Consider the following 18,349-nt stretch of genomic DNA (forward strand, 5'->3'; position numbering starts at 1 on the left):
GAAGCCATATTGCAAAGTAGTTAATTTTAAGGACTTTGGGGTTATGAAGAGCTTGGTTCAAAATCAGACTCTGCCACAAAGTGAACTTGGTTGGTTTGTGTTTTATTTGTATTTATTTATTTTTTAAGATTTTATTTATTTATTCATGAGAGACACAGAGAACCCAGAGAGAGGCAGAGACACAGGCAGAGGGAGAAGCAGGCTCCGGTGCAGGGAGCCTGACGTGGGACTCGATCCTGGGTCTCTAGGATCACGGCCTGGGCTGAAGGCAGCACTAAAATGCTGAGCCAGCCAGGCTGCTTGGTTTGTTTGTGTTTTAAAATATATTATAGGGCCTTAGTTTCTCCACATTTAAAATAGGGTTAATAATCGCAGTTTTTTAAAGATACTGGGGGATACTGGATTAGCTGTAGGCAGTGCCTGGTACTATCCCTACCATACGTGTTGATCCTGGAATTCCAGGGGGCTCAGCGATGCCTCTGATGGTAGGACTCTTACAGCGGGACATTGGTTGGGGGATCCCTTCTTCAGTCTGTGCCTTCCTACAGCATAGTTCAAAACATCTCACCTCTTCTTCCTCTTCGGGAAAGCTGGGGAGACTGTGGATAGAATGCCCCCCCAGCTGGGGTGGGGTGCAGAGTGGGCTCCTCACCCTCACATCTGTCCTGATGTCCCCTCCTACTCTTACTTCCTGGACAAGGATCTGAATTACCCTGTGTCGCTGGGTCCCTGTTCAGGCACCCCTGACCTCAGCACCAGGACTCCTGTGTATTTCAACCTACTCCTGAGTCTAAAGTGCTTTTCTCACAGCCGATACCATGTAAGTGCTAAGCACTAGTGTGATGTAGCAACTTGAAGATGACAAACGAATACATTTGAAGAGGAAATGTTGGAAAATAATCCAATAGAGCTCCATTTGGTATTGGGCCTTTTATCAAGGCCATAACCTAAACCACTTTATGGAGTTAGGTAATAAAATTATCATGTCAGATAACAAAAGGAGGAAGCAGGGACAGAATGGGAAGCCTTGAGAATCTGAAGCTGCATGAGGAGTGTGTAGGCAGGAGATGCAGGCACGTTCTCCCCAGTGGATGCAGGAAAGCTGGAGGCGCTAGACTCCCAAGGCCAGAGCATGCAGTGGAGCCGAGCTGAGACCCCAGAGAGGGGTGGGTGATTGGGTTCTGCAAGGCTGACGGTCTAGCCCCCTTTTGTGTCGCACGCCATCAGAGCTGAGCCTTTTCTACTCCAATGAATCTTGAAGGCCTTGCTTTTTGCAGGTTGAACCTGCTTTCAGCCCAGTGGGATTAGGCTCCAGTGCTTTTACCCAGTCCTGTGGGTGCTCAGTGCCCCTTCTTCCCCAGCCTTCCTTCCCAGCAACCCTCACTTCCCAAAATGATTCCAGAGTCTCTGGCTTACTGCTCAGGAAACTATACCTAGACAGTCCCTGCAGACCAGGCTCTGTTCTGAGTCACAGAGGACCTGCAGCGAACTCTATGCTGCATGGCTTTGGGAGAGCTGTCACCAGATGGAGGAAGAGGTTAGACATAGAGGTCTTGGGGTGTGGTGGGCGAAGCCTTCTTTGGAGTGGGCTTGCCCCTCCTCATTCTTCCTTCCACCCATCTTTGCCTTTCCTGGGTCAGTGTCCACGATGGTCCTGGTCTCCCCTGCCCTCCCCCAAGCAGATGCCTTTTCCTTCCTGTTCCAGGGTTGTTCTGAGCAATAAGGGGGGAGGAATGGAGGATCTTGGAGCAGTGCCTCCTATGCTATCAGGATTCAGCACTTAGAATCTTGGAAAGCCTCCACCTGGGAAAGAGTTCCAGAGAAAACAAACTTCAGATCCCGGCTAATATGGGAAAAGGCTCATGTTCACGAAGGCAGCTTCAGGGACCTTGGCAGAGCCTTAAGCAGGCTTGGCCCCTGCCTTTAATGGATCCGACATGGAGCCTTCCAGGGCCCATGATGCTGCATGGCCTCCAAAGGAGACTTCACTCTCAAGCTGTAATGATACACTTTTTGTAGGATTTTTAGTCCTTGGGTCTAGTGAACCAACAGCCTTGGTTCCAACTGTTTATGCCCTAACGAAGGCAAGAAATATTTTAAGGGACCAAACTCAAAACTATCACCGCCCCCCTCCCCATCCCCTCCTCATCCCCTCTTATCAAGTTGTTTTCCTCTTGGAGATTAGCTGAATTTTTTTCTGAGGGAGAGAAGAGGCCAGAAAGAAGGTCTTGGGACCTGCAGGGTCATCACCCAAGTGATAAGAATCATCCTTCTGGCCCTGGGAATGGCATGCAGACTAGCAGCGATGGGCACAGGGTCAGGGTGCTGTGGCCCAAGAAGGGAGATGGGAGGCAAACATGCTAGGGAAGGGTTGGACAGAGTTCATGATGATGACAAGTCTTTCCTGACTCCCTGGTTACAGTTTTTTAATGCCGCTGTGTGATACTCCGAGGACAGCGTGTCTGGATCTTATGCATAAAATAAAACAGGTGGCCCTACAGGTAAAGCAGGAGTAGGGAACACCTGGGCTTCCGTTTCTGGCATTGTGCACGTGAAAATGACGTCCCCTGTTGTTGCACTTGGGGCTCAATACTGACCATTAACTCCCCCGTGTCTGCCTCTTCTGCCAGGGGTCTTTTCAAACCTAGACAATCATGGGATATTAAACTTGAAGGATAATAGAGATCATCTAGTCTCATCAACTCACTATATATATGAGGAACCTGAGGTCCAGAGTGGGGAAGTGTCTTACCCAAGGTCACATGGTGAGTTACCTCCTTTGACGTCTTTGTATTCAGTACAGACCCCTCCCCCAACTGATTTGCTGAAGAGTACTAAGACCTCATGGAGTCTCCATATGTCCCAGAGGACTGGGGGATGACTAGGTGCCCAGTGTGGGATTGCTACTAAAATCCCATAGGTCAGAGGAGTCTTCCAGGGAGGACATGTCATAGGGCCAAGGTAAGGGGTGTGGGAGAGGGACTGTAGCCCAGAGAGAAACAGTGAAGTCACACACCTTCTAGGCAGGCTGCCCAGACCAGTGGCCTGCACCCCTTTCACCTCAGAACCAAGAGAGCCCTCATCCTGGGCTAACACCACATCTTATCCTGAAGCTCAACATGTCATAGACAAGGAAGTTTCTTTCCCTCTGTCCTCTCAAACCTGACCCCGCTCCCTCTAGATCAGAGAGCTCCCAATGCCCAGATTACTCAACTGTATTTTGAACATCATGTCATCTGGGAATGAGGAGGGAGAGTCTCAATGCAACCAACTCAGTCTCTTCCCATCGTAGCTCCAACATCCAGCTGCCCATTGTGACCTTCACATGCCTGCACATGGCTTTCATGAGAAGATAGGCTTGCTCCTGTCTTGTCCGCACACATCACATCAACAAACATACACACTGTACAGACATTATTTTACAGGCACTCTTAAAAATCTGGGGTTGATTGAGAAACCTCCATCTAGAGGTTTGATCAGGAACACCCATGTCTCTGGACACTCTGGACATCCTGAGTCATTCAGGCCATGACCATGTAGCCAGACAGGAGCTACCAGTGTCATTCCTCCAGAACACTGCCATCCCCTCTAAGACTTGGAATTATGATAAGGCCAAAAGAGCAGCTGTTATTTCCTAAACTTGCCATGGAGCTGGTGAAATGAAAACAAAAAGTCCACAAGAAAGAGCTGGCAGGCTTGGAAGAATAGCGCCCCTACCCCCAGGGATGGTAGTCTATAGGATTCCAGCTCCTAGGATTAGAAGTGGCCCTTAACAATGCAAGTCCTGAGGAAGCGTTCCCTTCCACCTCTCTGCCCCATCAGTGACCGTAGTGGTGATGCCCCTTTCCCATCTACCTGTCCACTCATCCTCAGGGGATCCTCCCCAGTAGATGAGGCTGCTCCTGCTCCTCCGTGACAACCCAAGGCCAAGCCCCACATAGTTTGTTCATTTCCCTTCCTCTCGGTTCAGTGGAGGCTGCAGCAGTATGGAGTGTTTCCAGTTTCTCTGACCATGCTTGGTTTTAAGTTAATCCCCTCCTCCTGTCCTTCCCTTTTGCTGACAATTCATTTGGCAGTTTCCAATATATATATGTATCCATATCTCTAACCCTTCCCCTCCCCACCCCCCCTTCAAGCTCCCTCTCTGTTTCCCCTCTTAGTTTTGGTCTTCTTTGGGGGTTTTGGTTTTTACTTTATTTTGCTTTTTTCTGTTTTTCTGTTTTTTTGTTTTTGTTTTTTATAGGTTTCAGAGAAATTATGTTGAATCCAATAAGCCTTCCCGGACATTCCAAGCCTCTTAACCATGGCATCTATGTTGAGGATGTCAGTGTTTATTTCAGCAAAGGACGTCATGGCTTTTAAAAACTCCTTTTAAGACTCCCTGTTTTGATGTCACCTTGGTAGGCTGGGCCCTCTGAGAGGTGGGAAGCTCTAGGCGCTGTTCTCTTTGGATCCGGGGATGCTAAGTAGAAACTGCATGAGCCACCGGTGCCCCCTGCACCCTTTAACACCACCAAGACGGGGGTCCTCCCCCATCCGTCACCGGCAGGGTTGTCCTTCCCCTCAGACATCACTGTGCTCCTTTTACCCCCTGGCCTCCGAGGCAGCTCCTGCCGCCATCTTTAGAGCCAATAAAGAGAATTAAAAACCTGTGCACCAAGAACCATCTTTTAAACACACTCTAGCCATTCTCTTGCTTTACAAAAACAACCCAACCACCACGAGAAAGCCTGACGAAGTCCAGCCGTGCTCCGGCCTCGCTAACCCTGCTTGGAAGTGTGGGGTCTCCCTGGCTCTCCCTAGGATATCAGGCTATATATCCTCTTAGCGATCTCATCGCCCTGCAACCTCCAGTGGGGAAGAGCGGCTAAGCAGAGGTGGAGACCACGTGGTGAGAGAGGGGGAGCCAGGCCCAAGTGTTGGCACAAGATTAGGTCTCAGAGGAAAGAATGGAAACCAATCATTTTATATATATCTATATATATATTTATATAGATAGATAGATAGATACATTTGTGTATCTATCTATCTATCTATATATATATATATATATTTTTTTTTTTTTTTTGGTGGAGAAAACCATACTTTTTTGGGACACATTTTTCCCCCTTCCTTCCTCTTCTCTGGAATGGCTCACAGTGAGTGTGGTATTACAAAACTCCTTGGCCCCTACATCTGCAGTCCTGACGAGCTTTTGCTACAGGAGGTCTTGCCCGTGAATTGACCGTCCTCCTAGGACCACAAGGGACCCAGGGAGTCAGGGGCCAAGACCCTTCCTGCTAGTCCCTGGCCCCAGGATTGGCTCTCTACCCCCACTTTCATTTACTCTTGACTCTGAGAACTTTTGGAACCCAATGGAATCACCATTTCAAGGCCAAGATGAGCTGAAGGGGAAGAGAAGGAAAAATGGCCTCCTCCAGCCCCTCTCATGGCACCAGTGGAAGTGTCATCCTGTTCTCTGGTCAATATATGTGTTTACTTTGCTTGCTTTGACTCATGCCTTACTCCATGGCCACCCTCTCCCAAAGAGGGGGTTTATTCCTCCCATTTTCAGCTTGATCCACGGGGGAGAGAGAAGGAGATGGCTTTGCCCTGCTTCGATAGGAAAGGCACAGCCGTAGGGCCCGAACCTGTCCCATATTTGCTGCCCTGTTGGCCAAATGGACTTCGGGCTGGGCCCAGCCACTCCCACCTGTGTTACCTCCATTGTAAGAGCTGTCCCTTGATGATGGAGAGCATGAAGCAGGGGGTCTCCCATGGGGAGCTCTTAGGACAGACCCACTAGGTTTGGGGTGGTGACACACAGCAAGAGATAGTAGATTCTCTGGCTTCGGCAAATTGACATGGGAATCAAACTTCCCACTGAACGTTTCCTTCCTGGGTCCTGTGGATGGTGTTCTTTGTGCTAAGTTCCCATTCTGATTCTGCAGGTGCCTCCCTGGGATTTAAAATCACGAAGCTTTCCAAGCTCTTGGCCCGTTTCTGGGATGACCTCCCAGACACTGTAGTGTCCAGACTATGATGCGGGGGTTCAGTTTTTCTCCAGGGCCTCGAGCTGTGTGTGTTTCTAGCCCCTGCCAACTTCCTGCCATCCTGCTCCCCATTGCTTCGTGTCAGGCTGTCCCCATTGTGTCCTGCTGACCCTTTGGGTCGGGGCCTCCTCCCGAGTGTGGCTTTAAAGGAGTAAGCTTGAGGATGATGTTTTTTAATTATTGTAAATCATTACCTCATTTCCAGCCTGCCAGGCTCCATCCATCCCAGCATCTTTTATTCTGTCATTTTCTCACCTTGTACTATGACAATGGGGCGTTGTATTTCCACAGAGACTTATAGGAGTGTTCAGTGTATAGTTTCTTAATAAACACTTTATTTTCTAATGAAATGACTGCATCAGACCTCTTATTTGGCAATTTTGCAAAGAATATTGAAGATACAGAAATTCCCACATTTCTCCTCTGCCTCCCCTCCCCATTTTTACTGATCCTCTTTTAAAGACGTTTCTTAGTTCAATCCTTGTTTGCAAAAGTGTTTACAATCTGTTGCATTAGTTGCTTTCATTGAGACTCCTCCAGTTAGGTCAAATCCATCTAGTGAAGTGTTTTCCTCATTCTGTTGAGGAAGACTCAGAGGCACAGAGAGGCTGAATGGTTCACCCAGGGTCACACAGCACAAGAGGCAGAAGCAAGATTCAAACCTGACTCATCCAGACACCACTCAGGCCACTGAGACCCTCACCTCCTTGGTGACTCAGGGACTCTCCTGTTGTCAGCAGCCGAGGCTTACAATGATCCTTTCTTCAGAGCTGATATGTAAGAGGTTTGGGAGTAGAACTGAAAGATTCTTGCCCCAGCAAGTCACTAGGACTCTCCCTCAGATGGAGCAGTTTCATTCTTTCCCTGGATCTTGAGGACATGACCTTACCCAGAGGAAGACAGGGCTATGGGCTTATAAGCTAGTCTGCTGATCACTCAGGGGCGCCCCATCCACACACCCATATACACACACTCCGGTGGACCAGACTCTCCACCGGGGTCTCCTGTGGGCTGCCCAGAGTGGTAGGCAGTTGTAGGGTCCTACTGAGAGATGAGGCCTAAGTGAGCTGGGTGTGGCCATCTGCCCTGCGTTCCCAGCCCTGACACAGCTGGAAGGGTTGCCATGCCTCTAACTTAGAACATCTTCCTTTGAGGAGGAGGGGACTCTGTACACAGGCTATCTGGAGCAGGAGTCAAGGGCAGGGGAAGAGTGAGGAAGATTTCCTGGGTTGAACTGGACCTTTCACTGGGCCTCCACAGGCTTTGTGAGAACTTGGCTTACTTAGGTAACAGAGCAAGGTGGGTGAGCTCAAAGTGGGAGTTCAACAGGGAACTGGTCAGGCTAGGGTGGTGCTTTTTTTCCTGACCTCCATTGACTTAATCTCTTATTTAAATTGAGTTTGAGCCCCCCTCCCTCACAACCTCACCCCAAATGGAAGTTCCTCTTCTCTAGAGTGGCCTGGATAGGGCATTACCCCAGCTCTCCATTCTCCTATTTTCTCTGGTTCCGGGGCTGGAATTGGAGTGCCCTTTGGAACCATGGGGAGAACTTTCATTTTTAGGTAAGAGATTTGAGCTTTGTTATATTCCAATGCATGAAACCTCCAATGCAGGGGTGGAGGGGAGATGAGCACCCAGCTCAGAGCAAGGGCCCCACACCAGCCCTGGGAAGGGTGTGCTATTCCAACATAGGAAGTGGCAACAGGAAAGATGGGGGTATGGGGGTTTGGGGGCAAGGAAGGGGACTAGAGCTTGTGCAGTGGCTTCTATTTTGTCTGTGAAGTGAGATCTAGGGAGAGCTGAGCAAGTCTGAAGTGCAGCGGAGGAGACATTGGCAGAGGGCAGGGAAGCACAGGGAGTTGTCAGGCGGATCAAGGACCGGCTGAGCAGGGTTTAGTGTCCAGGACTCTGTTTTCCATGTTTCCTGCCAGACCCTAAAGTGCCAGGCATTTATCCCAGTGTTAGAGCCTCTGGGCCCATTAGAGCCAGAGGGGGCAGGCCCGGAGAGCAGACTCCACCCAGAAGGATGCTGGCCGGGCCTGGCTTCGCGCAGGGCAGCTCGGGGCACCAGCAACACCTCCTGAGTTTGGAATGTCACCCACAGGACTTCCCAGTGGTTTTCCGGGACTCCAGCTTGTACTGTGGTCCTGCAGCTCAGATCCACAGCTGATGCAGGCCATGAATCTGGTGCTCTTGCCAGGTGCCTCTCTGGATCTCAATTCTAGAGGGGGACATTGGGGAGGACTGGTTCTGAATGAACCCTATTCTTGGGAGCCTGGAGAGCGGGAAACTCACTCTGTGAAAGGAGAAGACAGAGGTAGGACCTTCCAGGGACATGCTCCGGAGAGGACTGGAGGCTTTGACGAGGGTTACACGGCCAGATCCCAGACTGGTTACCAAGCGCCGAAGAATGGGCCCTGCCTGCAGAACGTTAACAGCGATCACTAGGTCACTTACACAGATCTTCTCAAAGCCAAGCACATTTTACCCAGAAGGAAGCTGAGACCCCGAAAGATCAGTGGCTGGCCCCGGTTTTCACAGCTTGTGACAATCAGAAGCAGGGCTGGCAGGAGGGGTCCCTGACTACAGTGTTCCTCCCCGGCTGCTCTGCTGCCACATGGAGCAGTCAGGCTTCTGCTTCTGAAAGGCTGCAGTCCTGGGGGCTGCACAGCCACAGTCTTCCCCTACCCCTCCCACACTGAACAAGTCTCTTGGGGGCTCTTTGAGGCTACATGCACTCCTCAGACAGGGTGCATTTTTTTTTTTCAAGATTTGATTTATTTATTCATGAGAGACCGACAGACAGGCAGAAACACAGGCAGAGGGAGAAGCAGGCTCCATGCGGGGAGCCCAATGTGGGACTCGATCCCAGGACCCCGGGATCTTGCCCTGAGCCAGAGGCAGATGCTCAACCACTGAGCCACCCAGGTGCCCCCAAGCAGGGTGCTTTTTAAAGACTCCGCGGAAAAGAATGTCTACAGTATTTTTTTCTTCACTCATTCTAGCATTTTGTGACCCCATACTCCCGAAGGTATGGTTGGTCTTAGGTCTAAGATGAATTCCCAGCTTGAAGTCAGTGAGATTGCCAAGCAGACAATGGTGGGAGGGCTTGATGTTGGGGAGGGCTTGTTGGGGGAGACGCCTGATCCTCAGGTGGGTGATGCTGCCCAGATCTCGGGCAAGTGTGAGCAGCTTAAGACAGGAAGGTGGTGGAAGGAAGGAAGATCCTTACCTGACTCACCCCCATTCGAACTTTTTGTCCCATCTGAAAGACCTCCCGGTGTGTCAAAGATCAGCCATGTGCTTCTCACCCAGCAAAAGAACAGATGCTAAGTATGTGCAGTGTGGAAACCAAGAAGCTGGCCTCTGGGCCACCCTGGCTCTTCCCCTCCTGTGTGGGAATTCCTTCTGCAGCCAGGCTTCCAGCAGCCGTGTCCTCACCTCCACCACCCAGCCACCCAGAGTGATTGGGCTGGGACGCCTCTCCTGGCAGGGCCCAGATCCTGCAGGTCAAGCCCAGGCATGAGCAGAGGCCGCTGTATCTCAGACACAGCAGTGCAGGGCAGGAGTGGGTTCGATGCCACAGAGACAGGACAGGAGCTGGGACAGCAGTGCAGGAGGGCTTTGTTGCTGTGCAGCTTTCTGAGCCATGCCTCACATGGATTGGGCAGAGGGCCTTCGCCCTTCAGTGTTCAGGGACTCTGAGCTCTGGCTAGACTCCTGCATTGCTGCCACAGTAGTTCTAGAAGGGAGAGAGAAATGAGGAGAGGGGGACCGAGGAGGTGGGGGCTGGCGATGATGCTGGCTGCTCTGGGGCTCCTCTGGGAAGGACAGGAACAGAGGGAAACTCTTGAGTGTGACAGTGGAGGTGGTGATAGGGCAGTGAGGAGCCCCGGAATGGATGGGAGCCTGGTTTGCAGATTGTCCAGGAGACCTGGGGCTCACGCCCTGCCATCTCCCAGCTCCGTGGCACCCTTCACGACCCCCTCTTCCGTGGGGTTGGTGTGGGCAAAGCTGTTGCAGACTTCAGTTGCCTTGAGTGGTTCTGATCTTGCGCTTTGCCATTAGAAATCCCATGACCATCCCTGCACTTCCCACCTTCCCGAAAACCCTCACCTGGGCCTGACAGTGTCACTCTCTGAGCTAAGTAGGATGCCTTGCTCAACCCTACCTGAACCCAAAAATGAATTGAAAGAGATGTGCTGGTGAGAGAGGGGTCCCTCATCTGAGTTTTGGGGGAGTGGTTCAAGAATTCCATCAGGATTCTAAGATCCATTTGGGTAGGATTTTAATCCCAGCTCCTCCTCTCCGTGGGTGACACTTGCATAAAGTAAAATCTCCTCCGCTTGCTCGGGGAGGTTTCTGCATGGAGAGGAGGTCTATGGCCTCTTTGTAGCTTTGGCCCTGGCTGCCAGGACACTTCCCCTCCCGTCACAAGATACCAGGGTGCATGCCTCAGAGGGCTAGATCTTTCCCCACCATGCTGGGCTTGCAGGGGGCTGGGAGTCTGTGGTTCGAGTGTTCTGTGTGCTCCAGGGTGGGGGACAGTGAGAACGGAGGAGAAGGAGGAAGTATTGGCCTGGCCTTGGACAAGACCTTGCTGGCTCCCCTGAAAGCAGAACAAGCAGGTAGAGGATCTCTGAAAAGCACAGATCCTGCAGGGAGTAGAGGATTCTGCTGGTCCTGATTCTGTGTCAAAGGCCTCCAGCCCCAGGCAAGACCCAGTCCATGTGGGCCCACTTTGGGAGAGAATCTGCAACTATCTGGGATAAAGGGGAGAAGCATGATTACCAAATTCTCAGAGAAGAGCCAGAGCTGTAGAGAGGCTGAGGGCTTTGATGACACTTCCCAAGCTGAGGAAGGAGACACACAAACTTCCTGCACAGCTCTGGGCTTCCAGGGTCATGGTTTTTCCCACAGCCCTCTGCAAGCAGTGGCTGCCGGAGGCCTCTCTAATGTAGAGGAATCTGACTTTGATTTGGCTAAGGGTGGAGAGGGAGCACATGGCATCACAGCAACACGGGAGCTTGGCTTTTTGAGAGGCAGAGATGCTGAGCCATACCCCCATCCTCGCGCGTCCCGTCAGAGCAGTATCCTGTGATTACTGAGGGTTTGGAGGGATGGTCAACACTCCCCACTCGGCAATGGAGAGGGTTCGAAGACCAAGGAGCCAGCCTGCCAAAGGTATGAGTTCCAGGATCGTGCTTTCTGGTTTGTGGCTTCATCAAAGTTTGGGAGGGCAGGGCACCATGTCAGCTCAGATAACACTCCCGCCAAGCCTGACTCTGGTAAGTAACGCCGGAGGCCTTGGTGGCTAATAGTGACAACCAGCTTGTCTTCATGACTCTCTTCCCCAGCTCCTGCTGCCCACGAGCTATTACCACGGCAGCAACATGAAGCCTGGTTCTGCCGTTGGGGACCCCACTGCAGCAACTGGCCTGCTTCCCTTAAAAAAGACACAGCCTTTCCTCCCTTATCCCCAAGCTCATTCTGCAGTGAGAAGGGCAGGGACCTGTCCCGGCAAAGTGATTTCATTGCTGTCAAATATGGCCGGGAAATGCCTCCTTTATAGAGCCGTGAAGGGCCGCTCTGAAGCTCCCTCTACTTTTGGCCTGTTTTGGTCCTTGTGATGTGGCTTCAATGCAGTGTTCTTACCTCTGTAAGGCTTGCAACAGCCTTTGGCCAAAGGTCATGCTATGCTGACTCCCAAATGGACTTCTCAGGGAAAGAGGGTGTGGGGGCTCCCTCACCCAGGAGACCGCTGGACTGACAAGAGTTCTGTCCTTCTCAGTCTTTATCAGCACCAGCTGGACCAGTAGTCCCCAAGAGCTGCTCTGTCGCTGCCGGGCTCAAGAAGTGCAAGTCCTAAAGTCTGTGTCCCATGCACCAAATGTAGGTGTTGCTCCCAGGCCCTCCTTCAGACAGTCTCAGGGAGAAAGAAGGTGCCAGAAGGCAGGCTGAAGAGTACAGTCTCTGTGTTCTATGGACATCAAAGTGTTGGCCTTCTCTTGCTGTTAGTTCTGAGAGAAAACTCACAAGACAGCCCAAGGGGGAAATCTCACAGCCATTTCTGTCATGAGCCTCAGTCTGGCCAAGAGGGCACAGCCAGGATCCGTGACTCTGGCTGCTCTTGTCTGAGGGCCACAGCTCTGGACCGAAGCCTTTCACTTCAGAGGGAGCCAGATGCGGAGCTGGCCAGTGAGAACTTGAGTCTGTTCTTTCCCACAGTCAGTGGGGAGCAGAGGAGGCATCACAAATATAGAATACATTCTGAGAATGTCCTTCCTGGGAGAATTTAAATTCTGAGCCCATGTTTGCATGACTCATGGAATCCTTCCATCTTGATGGCTGTCAGTTTGGCATCTCTGCTCCCATAATAGGCAACTGCCACTAGCGCCCCTGATGGATAAAGGCCAACCTGGTTGTTAAGACCAGAGTAACCCCATGGTGCATTTTCGGGATGGCATTTTTAGCCATCTTTGTAGTTTTAGTGGGTCAACCACTTGACCAGCCATAGTCTCACATGAACTGACCAGTTTTCTGGGCAAAGCTTCAGTGTCTGCAATATGACTCTCTCTTAATTTGAGTCCTGAACTTGCAGAGAAACCTATTCCTCTTACTCCAGTTATTACATAAATGATGTTATCAGGATCAGGTGCTCCCCTTTTCATTGGTTGTGACAATGCTTCCATAGAGTCTCATGAGGTGCTAAGAGCCCATCCAATCACTTTGGAGAATGTTGCATGGTATAGCCAATCTCTTTTACATTCACGATACACATTAGGATATTAAAGGCTCTGAGAAGTCCTGCTTTAAATCTAATTGAACACAGAATGCTCTTCACTTAATGCCTATCAATAGATTTACACACACAAACACACACACACACACACTGGGGTTCTGGTGTGGTCAGAGGTATTTGTTTATTTTTTTAGTAGAACAAAGCAGGACGTTAATCAATCACTGACCTTGATATAAGATGAACAACCACACCCTAACACCTTTGCCCAACTATAGGCTCAGTCCCTGCTTCTGCCCTCTGCTTGGCATAGAGGCAGATATGATTTTGAGAGCTGATGGGTAGGTACTCTTGTGAAGAGCAGGAAATCTTCACTGTGGTATCTCAGAAGAAAATGGTAAGTCATCTCACATGAGTGTAAGACTTCAGCACAAAAACCTGGCCACCTTCCTTGGCTGGTGGAGGAGACATCATCTAGTGGTAGTATACAGAAATGAAGACCTGGAGTCCAGTCTCAGCACCTCCACTAGCCAAATGACTTGGGGTAAGTTACCTTTCCTTGTTGCATATTGTCTCTGAGCTTGCTAGTCGTCAGATAAAAAGAGTCCACCTAGACAGGTCCTCCAAATGCCATATCCCCAGGAATTGCTGTTGTCTCCTGGTGGGGGACATCTTTTGGTTCTTGGGTCCATCTCTCTTCTGTGTCTTGGAGTATCACGTGGGAAGAGTACCTTTGCCCCCTCCTGAAATGTTGGGGCTTTTGAAGGCAAGGGGAGGGAAGTGAGAGAGATGGCCGCCCTTTCACGTGAGGGCTGGTGGATTTCTCTGGATGAGGAAGGAAGCAGATGCTTGGGGGTTAATAGACCCTCTCTGTCACAGTTGGACAGGGCCAAGCGGGAGTTCTCAGCAAGATTTTCCGACTTTGATCTCAAGAAGGCAGCTCTGCCTAACAAATAGTCTGAAATGTCAAAGAATAAATGTTAAAGCTTGAGGGGTCATTCTCTGGGGAGTTGCCTGGGCTGGCTAGGGAGGGAGAGGAGGAGGGAGAGAGGGACACAGCAGAATCCTTCACATAAAGATTCCGACTTGGTCTTGTGATATTTAAGAAAAAAGAAACTGAATTATTTATAGCACAGAAGATGGAAGCAGGCTGTAGAGAAGTGGCCAAGCTTAAGATGGTAGTTCATGTTCCATTGTTTATCTGCCACAGCCTTGAACTGGTAAAACTTTTCTTGTTGGTGACATGCTATTGACCTCTCCTTGAATTATTTATTATTACTATTGCTATTACTATCATGTTAATTAAGAAAACTCGAGTCCTTTGAACATGGGAGTTGGGGGTAGGCAATTTCTAAAAACGGTTGTTGCAGAAAGCAAGAATTAATCCCTTCCTCTTGAAGGATCTCCAGCATGTCCTTTACTACCTCTTTCTACTCCCACCAGCCTATGTCCTGCTCCTGGATGGGTATGAAGAACTTTGGTTTTGGCCTGGCCACCAGTTGGCCCTGTTGATATCATTTCAACATGGTGGATATTATCTCCCAGTTGTTCCACTTGCAAAATGAAGGCAACTGTCATATGCCTCTCCTGGGTATGCTGGGCAAGTGAGTGATGCCATGTGTTCAGAACACCTCGGTGCCTGGGTGAGGGTGAAGAGGAGAGAAAATACCATGCAAGGGAGAGGAAGAAAAGAAGTTAAGAAATTTATAAAGTGAAAATCAGCAGTGATGGAAGGATTGATGTTAAAGCTGGAAGGAATGAGGTCTTTTGTCAGTTTATTTTGGACAGTGATGTTGTTTCAATGTTTTAAAAAAGTGCTTCTGGTTGCTAATCACATCCTGATTCTATAGTGTAGGTAATTGAAACCCACTGATAATCTCAGAATTGCAGTTAAATTAAAAATCACAAGCTTCAGATGCTCTCCTTTCTCTCTCCACAAATAATACAAATGTGCTTTTGGTCCCTATGCCTCTAATTGTTTTTGCACACCCTGGACACTCTCGGAGATGAAAACAAATGGAACCAATTTTGGACAGGTTGAGATGTTGAGGTGAAGCTAGTCCAAGTGCAAATCGGATCATGGGTAAGACTCTAAATAAGCAATATTGTGTTGACCATGTATTGCTTTTATTGAAAATATTAATGCTTTTGCTGTTTTTCTAGACTTCATTTTTTTCCACCTGGAAGAACCTAGAAAACATTTTGCAGCTAAAATGTCATAGTGACACTCCTGTTATAAAACTCTGAAACTGTACTTATTTTTATACTCAGTAACTTTACCTCTCAGAAAGGTCTTCCAAATATTTTTCCTCCACTCCCTACTTTCAGTGATGAAGAAATGTGACCAGCATTGTTGCTCTAGGGCAGTGTTTCCCAAGCTTCTTGGTCTTCGGATCCCTGAAAAATTATGAGAATCCCAAAGAGCTTTTGTGTATGTGGGTTATAGCCATCTCTATTTATTGCAGTTGAGATCAAAACTGAGAAGGATTTAAAAACACAAGCACATGCACACATTTCAGTTAGCCATCAGACAGTGTCATCACCAGCAGGAAGCCACTGGAAACACTCCATATATACCTGTGAGAGAATGAGTCCATCTCAGTAGATCTTAGTAGACCTTATACCATCTTATGAAAATAGTTTTAAGACATGGCTCTACTTATAGAGTCTTGGGGCTACCAGGCATATCTGGACCATGTTTTGAGACCTGCTGCTATGGGGAAACCAAGGCACAAGCAGATTCTCAAAGCAGAGTCTCTTTGGTGTCAGTGAATGATACCAATCATGCAGTTTGCTCCAAGTGTAGGGCCACTATCAGGACCCCATATCTTCATGCAGATATTGCTGACTCTGCAGATATGCAGTTGCTAGGAATCTGGGAACTACACAAGGACTTCATCTATTATGAAGAAAGCTGAGTAGTGGATGTTTGCTTGCTCTGGAAAGGGAGCATGGACTTGCTATAGCAGTAAGCATTATTGGCTGATTGAAGAGACTCATAAACAGGGTTTGCAAAATTCTGATGGTGAAAGAGAGTGGAATGAATGGCGTGGGATGAAGGGAATCTACGGTCAGCACCTCGCAGATCAGAAGTCCCATCATGTGTATCCTAGACCTCCCAGTATCTCACATTTGGATTTGTCTAAGGAACATCTGGGGTTTAGCCATGTTCTATAAGGTCACATAGGAGGGTCTAAGTTTAGAGGCCCTGTCCTCTCCCTCACACTCCTACGCAGTTTTGGTAGAGGAAGATTGTACTATGAGGTGGATAATGTCTTCGGAAGTTAACCCTTGAGTTAACTCCATGCACACATCAGGCAGCTCCCTCGAGTTGTGGAGTTCTGGGTGTATGGCATTGTTCTTCTGGTCTCCTATCATTTTTTACCTTCATGCCCCAGATTTATCTAGGATCAAGGGATCCAGGGATCAGGGACCAAGAACTGCTTTCAGCTTGTTCTGAGGACCTCTTTGGAACCAGTATATCACAATCGTCTGCAGGGGAATAGGGTTTTGCAAGAATGTTTCCGAGGTCATGAAAAAATGTTGGTTAATTGATTTTCCCTTCAAACATTTAAGTGAAAGAATCTATTTCTTGCCTTCAAAAGCTTTATAGTCTAGTGTGGTAGTTCTCAAATGGTAGTGACTTGTTTCCCAGGGGACATGTGTGGAGACATTTTTGGTTGTCACAACTGAAAGCAGATACTACTGAGAGCCCCTAAAACAAATTTATATGGCCCTGAATGTCAGTAACGCCAAGGTCAAGAAACTCAGTCTAGTAGGATGATAGATACCTCTTAGTCTTGGGTAAGAGGGACCCCACACTTTTCAGGGCCCTCCTTCAGCTGCCACAAGTTCAAGGGCCATGAGAAGTGACCACCTGGAACCTGGGTGTCACTTCCTTTCTAGGTCAGGTTGTAGTTGCCTAAACCAGAATTCCTCAGCAAAATGGCTCTAGCTCACCTCCATGCCATGTGCAGACATCCCCATTGGTCTATTCTCCTCCTAAGTGTGGGCTGCCCTGCAGCCATGTGCAATTTCTAAGCCCAAGGGGTGGCCAAGGGCCTGGCTGCTGTTCAGGGCAAAGGAGAGTGTGTGTGTGTGTGTGTGTGTGTGTGTGTGTGTGTGTGTGTGTGTGTGGCATGGGTGTGCATGTGTATGCACACAAGGCGCCTTGGCTGTGCGAAGAAGGGGAGTAGGCTGGGGCCAACTCTGGCACTACATGTCCCAACTCATAGCCTGAGACATCTGAATTCTCACCTGGCCTTCCAGCTCATTCTGAAAATATATTTAACAAGGTAGAAGGATAGGATGTGCTATATTTAACAGTGTGTTAGCTTGATTTATAGCTTTCAAGTCTTCAGATGTGTGAGATACAGACTTCTAGTAATTCTCTTGTTCCTGGTCCTGCAAAGGGCAGGCCTGGTGCAGGCCAGTGGGTGATTATGAAGCACTGTGATGAAATTAGGCATGGGGTAAGCATAGAGGAAGGACATTTAGTTTTTAAAGATAGTTCTTAAAAATACTGAAATGTAACGTCTGTTTGTAGCTGTAGAAGTGGAAATGTCAGTTCAGGAAACCCCACAATTAGGATGATCAGTTGAGACTTTTGGTGTTCCATTGTTTAAAGAGAGGTCCCTCTCTTAGAGCCTTAGGAAGCCTGGTGCCATGGTCACATGATCTCTTGGCACCTCAGGCTGTTGGAGGCAGGCATTCTTCCTGCTGGGCCATCTCCATGCTGGGGCAGTGCTCATGCAGTGTTATGCCCTTGTCAGGTTGCCATGGAGACTGATCTTGAGGCCCTCAAAATTGATTGGTATTTATTGGGGACCTGCAGTTTTCTGAATGTTGTGACCAGCATTGTGCAGGAGGGAGAGAGAGCAGGGCTGCATCCTCCGCCTTTCCCCATTTTGGACTATTGAGAGAATATCATTCTGTAACAGAGAGGTAAAGACCCAGGAGAAATTGAATGGAAGGATGTATTTTTTTCCTTCTAATAACATTGTGGGTTTTTTTCTGATTACAAAAGTAATTTATATTCACAGTAGAAAATTTGTTGAAATACAGAAAAGCATACAAACACATAAATTATCCACCATCCTATCACCCAGAGATAACACTGTTAACATTTTAGCTTTCTGCCTTCTAATCTTTTTTATGTATTTAATTATTTAACAGAATCAAATCATTCTGTGTGCATGTGCACACACACACATTATTTGCTATTTTTTATGTAAGATTGCATGTGCCATTTAAACAATATTTTGCAACATTAAAATTTTGTACAGGTTATTTCACATGGTTCCAAACACACACATACACACACACACACGAAGATACATGAATATTCATAGCAGCATTTTTCAAAATAGCCAAAAGATAGAAAGAACCCAAATACCTCTCAACTGGCAAATGGACAAAATGTGATATGTATATAGAATGGAATATAATGGAATGATGTACTCACACATGCTACAACATTAATAAATTTCACAAGCACTCTGTTAGGGGGAAGAAGCCAGACTCAAAAGGCCTTATTTCGTAAGATGGCATTTGTGTGAATGTCTAGAAGTGGCAAATC

The 18,349-nt window shown here is 48.5% G+C and overlaps 1 protein-coding gene across 3 annotated transcripts in view; it reads left to right on the forward strand.

Moving 5' to 3' along the window:
- The window catches only part of NTRK3 (neurotrophic receptor tyrosine kinase 3), a 377,133-nt gene that overhangs the window by 275,166 nt on the left and 83,618 nt on the right, over positions 1-18,349 (forward strand). The window contains exons 14-15 of one of the 3 annotated variants that reach the window (XM_055326705.1): positions 2,631-2,765; positions 4,244-6,382. The exons of 1 other annotated variant lie outside the window; for it this stretch is intronic. In XM_055326705.1, the coding sequence (XP_055182680.1) occupies positions 2,631-2,765; positions 4,244-4,362 (254 nt within the window). In that variant the 3' untranslated portion in view covers positions 4,363-6,382. Of the gene's footprint in view, positions 1-2,630; positions 2,766-4,243; positions 6,383-18,349 lie in introns of those variants that run through there. One more of the 3 variants, XM_055326706.1, reaches the window with a different exon arrangement.

The sequence above is a fragment of the Nyctereutes procyonoides genome, unplaced genomic scaffold (genome assembly GCF_905146905.1).
Source record: "Nyctereutes procyonoides isolate TBG_1078 unplaced genomic scaffold, NYPRO_anot_genome, whole genome shotgun sequence".
Classification (NCBI taxonomy): domain Eukaryota; kingdom Metazoa; phylum Chordata; class Mammalia; order Carnivora; family Canidae; genus Nyctereutes; species Nyctereutes procyonoides.